This window comes from Gavialis gangeticus, unplaced genomic scaffold (genome assembly GCF_001723915.1).
Source record: "Gavialis gangeticus isolate Ggan-Ray unplaced genomic scaffold, GavGan_comp1, whole genome shotgun sequence".
Classification (NCBI taxonomy): domain Eukaryota; kingdom Metazoa; phylum Chordata; order Crocodylia; family Gavialidae; genus Gavialis; species Gavialis gangeticus.
In genome coordinates, this window is record NW_017729011.1 from 8,180,815 (window position 1) to 8,188,414 (window position 7,600).

Here is a 7,600-nt window from a genome sequence, read left to right on the forward strand (position 1 = left end):
TGCTGGGTTCTTGTCTCTGTTCCTGGGTGAGGTCCGTGGTTCCCGGATGAATCAATGCAAGGTGATGGCCCAGTCGTTACAGGCCATTCAGTAGAGGCCTGCTACCACTATTTCAATCATTTCCAATCGCTCTCATTCATCTGGAAACCAATTTACATGGGAGGGGGTACGTGACTCATACAGTTGCAACTTGGGGGATGCCCAGGCAGAGGACACAAGATGGAGACTTGACATACAAAATGGAAACTTGACATTACTTTGGTTCACTTACAAACACAGGCCTAAACCATACAATATCCATATGAAACAATAAAAATCAATACGAAAATGATAATAATACAGTATACAACAGTAAGAATCAATACAGACCTAATAATAATACAATATAAAACAGTACATATCCAAAACCAAAAACATGCTACCCAAATAAAAATGTTAAAGCTTATCCTAAGTCTGAGCTTGCTTATGCTTGTCTATGGGGAATAGAGAGGGAGAGAAAGAAAAGCCAGAAATAATTGGGGAAGGGGAAGGGAATGCATATCTATTGTTTGTGTGTATGTATGTATGTGTGTGTGTGTGTGTGTGTGTGTGTGTGTGTGTATTAAAAAAGAAAAACTGGGGGTTTTGCTACAGTTTCTATACCAGAAATCCACCCATCCCCCACGTAGGTGCAATAGCAGTGCCTTGCAATGACAGTTGAGTTTGCACTGGGAATAAGTAAAGCTAGGCTGACAAGCTTTTGTGTTACTGTAAACTAATCCCAAGTGACCGGGTGCTACAGCTGCAAATAAAACCTTCAAAATATGTTATGGATGCTGAGGCGCACCTGCTTGACTTTGCAAAGGGCCTGAGCAGTAGCTCAGGAGCATGAGCATGCCTTGCTCTTTCCAGTGGGGGCTCACTCGACGCTGACAGATTTACAGTTAAACATCTGCATCATTAACTATTTTATTGATTGTTCATTGTGCAGGAGAAAGAAGAGGAAGGATTATGTCCAAGATCCCCTGAAGCGTGGTGGGGCATGACCCTAGAGAAGCTGATGGAGTCATTGTGGAGGGTGGTGGGGAAGCATGGAAGATGTATACATTAGAGCACAGAGGTCTTTAACAACACAAGCAGGGCTGCCGGGAATGATTAGTTTTCATTTTCCTGTAAGGAGGCTCAGCTTTTATGAGCCTGGGAAATACTAGTGTATCATTTTGGCCCTTTTTACTTCAGTATCCACTCTGAATGACTTGCCTTGTAAGGGGTTATTTTCAGGCACTCCATGGCACTGAACGGGCACAACAGTTTTCACCAGTCTCAGAGGAAACATGATGATGATGCTCATGTACAAGGTCCTGTTATGGCCTTATTCCCCCTGACATTTGACTCACTCCTAAGAGGATTGTGCTGGTCCCTGACAGTTCATGAGTCCAGCTTTCAGGCACATTACTCAGTGCCAGGTTTTTCCTGAATCATCCCTGTGTTATGAAAGCGCTGGGCTATAAACACTGACAAGTTAATTGCTTTTGTTTCTGCCAAATGCTGATTTCCCTTTTCTTCAGTATCCTCCGTCCTGAGGTTCACATTCTGTCCTCAGTGTCCAAACAAGTAGTAGCGACTGCATGTGGACACCTTGCTGTGATGAACCTCCAGCTTGTCCTGTCCGAAGAGGGCCTGGGATCATATTTTGTTTGCTGTCTAAAGATGCTCTCCTGATTCCAAGAACAAATTATCTCCACAGTCCCGTCTGCGAGTCTGTTTGACAGGCCTCAAGCTGTGAGAATGAAATCTGCCTCCACCAGGTGCATGGCTTAAAAGAAAAAAAAAAATCCTTCCTCAGCGAAGGCAGAGCCAGCTGAATTATAAGCTGCAGAGTGAAGCTGACTGGCTAAGTGGAAAAGTACCAGCACCCCCACCCACTCTTTCTCTTGCTCACAGCCTCTCTGCCTTGACTCATGGAAGTTGGCATAACAGGTATATCTAGGATGCCAGCGAACCACAGACCTCCAAGAGAGCAAGGTGCTGGAGGAGTTAGTGGGGCTGCTACCCAATGTGCCACCCATGTTTGAACCTTATACAGAGATTTAGAATAGGGCTTCACACTATGTACCTTTCTCTAGGCAAAATCCTGGCATAGGAGTCCAGTATCTTTCTCCAGGTTGGGTCTGCTTGCAGAAACCTCCAGGTTTGAAGACCAGGATATCTAAGACTCTTTACGTCCTGGTTGCTCTGTGTGTGGTGTGGGCATGGAAAAAATCAATCTCTCCTACTCCCCGCACATGTCAAAATAGAGCTTGCTCTATCCAGTATCTCAGGTGGACCTGACGTGGTTTGCAATGCAAGTTCTAGCTGCTAGCTGAAGTGCAACACACATTACACACATCACAGTATTGTTCAAATAGAGAACTCAACATCAAAATCTATATTTCCCATTTGGTCCAAAGCTCAAAAATCCATTGACTCCAGTGGGCTTTGCCAAGGGCTCCTGACAGGTTGTAGAGATGTGCCTGCCTCTGGATCTGTCAGGGAGCAAAGGCAGAGGGAAATTAGAAATACACACAGTGGTGTGACGTGACTGGGTTGTCCCCTGTGAATTTTAGGGCAGTCGAGGACCAGATGGCCCAAAGGGTGTGGCGGGACCAAGAGGACACAGGGTAAGTGACAATGCTTTTTATTGCTTGTCAGTGAATGTTGGAGCATTTTTAGGTCTTTAACGATCCAAACCAACACCTTCAGTGAATCCCAAATGAGAGCAGCACAGGTTGTTTGGCCTGAACAAAAAGCATCTCCTGTCTGACAGATCATTTAATGAGGTATCTGCCTTCTGCCAGAGCACCGATTCAGGACAAAGCTTAAGAGCATACTTAACTGTGAGCATGTGCTTGAGTCCCTTGAATTTAATGATACTTGAGGAGGAGGAGGAGAAGCAGACAGAGTCACATAGCAGCAATCTGCTGGCAAAGATGTGGGTAGTGGTGGTCAACTCTCTGCACCCAGGAGTGAATAAACTACTCTGTTCAAGTGTTGATGAAGTGGAAATTCCACACCAGAGAGAAGCCTAGATAGAGGGTGACCCTGCATTGAGGTATAAATGAATCCATGGTTGTAGAAGTCCATTAACCCATGTTACTACTAAAGCTCCTTCCTGATGCTAGATTGGGACTGACTCACAAGTTGTGCCTTGTTTAAGGAGCAGAAGGTGCCTTCGTGTAATGCTTGTTTCTTTACAGGGGCGTATGGGCCAACGTGGGCTTGTTGGAGTCCCAGGACCCCCAGTAAGTAATGCCAGCCCTGCACTTGGTCTACAACTATCTCAGTTTGCTTTAAAGAAGACACTGGACAAACTGCCCTAATAACACAAGTCAGGCCTAAAAGCAAGGACATCTCCCTGAAACATGAATCGCTGGTCCTGAACACATGGTAGTACAGCTCAGCTGAGTGCACTGAAATACACCTGCACCAGCACAAATGAGATTGGGGTCCAGACCCATGTTTTCTCTTAGGTCTGCACTGCAGCTTTTTCAACAGGCTTCACTTAAGATTAGCAGTGACTGCATACCTGAATGAGAACACAGCACCGTAGAGGCTGCATGCCCATTTCCATACCTAGGTCTTCAGACATGCTGGTTATTTCCCAGTAGAAGTAGGCACCCTGATTATACCCTAGCTGCAGTTGGGGCTGGCTTGTATTTCACTTTGTTGTTTTCATAGCATAGATCAGGTACCAGGTAAATCCTGTGAGATAACGTGGCTTTCAGCAGCTATTGGATATTGCACACGGGTGAAAATGTGCCACATTACCCTCTTGGGGATTCATGTAGTAAGGTCAGTGGTAAGGAATCCACTTGAATGGCACTATAGAGCAGTGGTCTCCAAAGTTTTTCGATCGCGCACCCCTATCAGTAAAAAATTTTTGAGCATGCACCCCCAATATATGTATATTTATATATGAATAGAAGTTCTAATATTTTCTTCCCACACCCCAGTGGATCATCTTGCGCACCCCACTTTGGAGACCACTGCTATAGAGGATGTGTATCCTTTTGTGCAAGTACTATATAGTTAGTAAAAAATGCTAGCAAAACGCAATGAGCCTTTCCCCTGCTATCAGGGAATGTAGGAAATAGAGAACACTCACAAGTAACTTCCAGTGAAACTTTTATTAGCCGTGTTACATGTGACAAATAAGCTACAATTAATAGCTATAGAAGTGGGCAGAAGGGGACTGGAAGGAAAATATTTTTCAGGTATTCAACATTCTTGTCTGCACAGCAGTAAAAATAGGCTTTCACCCACTGCTATTTTTATTTTTTGGTTATAGTGTTTGACAGCAGAGGTGGGAAAGAGCTGTTACAAGCTGGTTGCATTTGAGTGAGGGTGCAATAAGAAGACAAGACGTGTGTTAACGAGCAGGCTGCAATGATGAGCACAGACTTGTCCTGTTACATCTAGGAAATCTTATGTGCAAGTAATTATTTCTGAGGTACCGACATCTAGGGACCTCGGATGAAGATTAGGGTCTGACTGCACCAAGCCCTAGACAGGCAAACACACACAGTCCCTGCCCCAGAGAGTTCACTATCTGGGGTGTGGGAAGTAGGCAACAGGTGAACAAACAAAGAAGCAGTGGGGAGGCGCATTTAAAGACTGCAAAACAGTAGAGACAGGCAACTGCGTTAGCTAGTTGTTTCCTTTTCCAGTAGTCAGGATTGAACAACCCCAGGGCAAGCAAGCAAGCCCATGCAAATGTCTCCCATCCCCGTCTCTTTCAATTGTTCTTGTGAAAAGGTCTGCATTTCCTTTGTGCATGCAGGCACCTCCTCCTGTATTATTTAAATACATCCTTCACGGTCCAAATTTGCTGCATGTAGAATACAAGCACGTGCATTTCATTTGAGATGCTAATCTAACATAAACCTTTTTGACAGGGCTTACGAGGCGCTCCTGGAATAGAAGGCCCAGAAGGAAAGCCTGGTACACAGGTTCCCATTCTATACTATATACTTAAACATTCTCTGTCGCATTGTAATTCTTGGGCTGGCTGTGAAAGACTACAAGTGAAAGCTACTGTATTACAACCTGTTACATTAACTTCAGAGTTCTCAGTTGGTAATTCTGATCATTCTTGTTGCTAGTGAATATGGAGGGTCTCTTATAAATACGCTTCTATAAAAAAGGGAGATGGATCCAAGTCAGTCCCTAGAACTGAATGTCCTAATGTGTTGTGGACTATTACAGCTGGATACTGTGATACGACCATATGAGCTGGACAGCAGTGAGCTGGGACGACATAGCACATGCACATCATTCACCCGTGCAAATGTGTCTTTGCCCCCAGTTCTCTCCCTAGTACAGCTCTGCCGATTCATTACAGCTTTCCCCTGAAGCTCACTGCCCACATATGCATATTCCAGTTCTGTGTCCTACCAGTTCTCAACCCTTGCTTCCATATACCCTGAACCCCTGGACCATATAGTTCCAGTCCTGAACCCCTCATGCAGAGACAGAGATTTTCTAGTGGTGGTTTGATGTGGACAAACATCTAATAGGAGCTGAGGTGAGAGCCAGAAACCCCTTGCTTGTGATTCTTGCCTTTAACAAGAAGTGCGGTGAGTTAGGTTTCCACATGAATCCTGTGGATTTCAACAAGGTGTTGCCCTGCAAGCAAAGTGGAGACCCATGTATGTCCGTGTTCTTATGCTATGGCCTTGGGTGGGAGTTGGCAGAAGCTGCGTGACATTTTCTAGACCTTATTATCTGCCTGACTTATCCTGCAGGGTGGATCAGGTGTTGTGGGGAGCCCTGGCAGAAAAGGACCAGCTGTGAGTAGAATTCCTTGTGTGTGCAGATGTTTTAACTTTTTCTAGTCCTTTGAGTCCATCCTGTGGGAGATTCTTCATTTTCCGTAGCCTAAAATTGAGTAAAAGGAGCATAAGCAGTGCTATACTGGGACAGACCAGTGGTCTATCTAGCCCAGCCCAGTCTCCAACAGTGGCAGAAATGGATGCTGTACTGGGAGAGCAGCACTGAACTGGATAGAGCTAGGGTGACTTATCCCCTTTTCAATGCCCTCCATGGCATCTACCAGTTTTGATTTAGAGGGGAAAGAAAAAGGAAAAAAACTGATTTGTTTTCATTAAGCAAAACTGGAAAATATTTAGACTGAACAAAAAGTTGCACTTTGACACAGTTGCCTTCTAACTATGACTTTATTTTACATTAGAGAATGCAGTTTTTTTAATCGAATGTAAAACTTGCTTTTGAACAGGAAATCACAAGATTTTGTTCAGAACACTCCGTTTCATTTTTCCCCTGAAAAAAAGGCCTCAAAATCGAGACAGTCAGCCTCCTGTCAGGAAATCCACAGACGGTGTGCATGAGTCAGGCACTAAGCTAATAGAAGGCTAACCCAGAGAGGTGCAGAGCTAAGAGTTCACCCAGTGTAATAGGGACATCAGCAGCAGTCTCGTGGCCAGCCCTACCTATGTGTATTTGCTTCTGCTTTCTCTCCCAACTGTCACCTCGCATGGTTTGACTCTTTGTGCTTCTCCCCAGGGCTTTTTAGGCTTGCAGGGTGACAGAGGGCACAACGGACCTCCTGGATTACTAGTAAGAAAACCCTGTGTCCTATGGTGGTGGTCCATTCAGTACAGCACTAAAATGGGCAGTTCACTGTTTTGTTGCATGTTCTGGGAGGATGGTGGATAGCAGATATGAGGCTGAAGTCAATATTGCTCTCACTAGGGATTCTCATAACCTCTAGCTTATTCTTTCAGTGCCTGAGACAACTCCCGTTAAAATCTACAGAAAAGCCACCATTGGCTGAATTAGGGCTTGGTTCATGCCCCAAATGGGAAAAAATAGGATATGTTATTCCTGGGCTTGTCTAGCTAAGAGAGAGTGTAATGTGGAGGAATTTCTGTTCTCTTAATTGTAGAATTATCTTTCATGGGGAAAGGCTGGTGGGCTGGGGGTCTGTACGGCAAGTAAGGCTGTAGTGGTGCTCTTGCTTTTTGTAGTAACTCAAAGAAAACTAGACTGTGCAAATCTCAGCAGAATGTATGGGAACAGGCTGCTGCATTGTCCATACTAGGAATATTTATGGTGAAGCTTAGTAAAGCATCTCTACATGCTTCTGAAGAGCCAGCAGCGACAAACAGCACCACCTTGAAAGGAAATGCAATGATAATTGTTGTTGGACCAGCCTGAAAGCTAGCAGCAATCCATGAATAGCTATGTTTGGGCAGGAGTACTGCATCTTGTAGTATCTGTCCAAGACAGCCACATAATCATGTGCACCTGAGGATGGGACGTCTTTCAGTGCCAATTAGACAAATGCTTGGCTGGGATGGTTAAGACAAGGTTCATCCTGTCCTGAGCAGGAGGTCAGACTTGATGACCTCCTGCAGTTTCATAGTTTCTAGGGTCGGAAGGGACCTGAGAAGATCATCTAGTCCGACCCCCTGCCATGGCAGGAAAGAGTACTGGGGTTAAACAACCCCAGCAAGGTGTTCATCTAACCTCTTCTTAAAAACCCCCAGGGTAGGAGCCTGCACCACCTCCCTTGGAAGTTGGTTCCAGACCTTAGCCGCCCTGACCGTGAAATAGTGCCTTC

The 7,600-nt window shown here is 45.0% G+C and overlaps 1 protein-coding gene across 2 annotated transcripts in view; it reads left to right on the top strand.

The window, feature by feature from the left end:
• LOC109292865 (collagen alpha-1(I) chain-like) overlaps positions 1 to 7,600 on the top strand; it is a 197,747-nt gene that overhangs the window by 154,373 nt on the left and 35,774 nt on the right. For both annotated transcript variants that reach the window (XM_019510486.1, XM_019510487.1), the window contains 5 exons: positions 2,586 to 2,639; positions 3,216 to 3,260; positions 4,914 to 4,967; positions 5,763 to 5,807; positions 6,541 to 6,594. In XM_019510486.1, the coding sequence (XP_019366031.1) occupies positions 2,586 to 2,639; positions 3,216 to 3,260; positions 4,914 to 4,967; positions 5,763 to 5,807; positions 6,541 to 6,594 (252 nt within the window). The remainder of the gene's footprint in view (positions 1 to 2,585; positions 2,640 to 3,215; positions 3,261 to 4,913; positions 4,968 to 5,762; positions 5,808 to 6,540; positions 6,595 to 7,600) is intronic.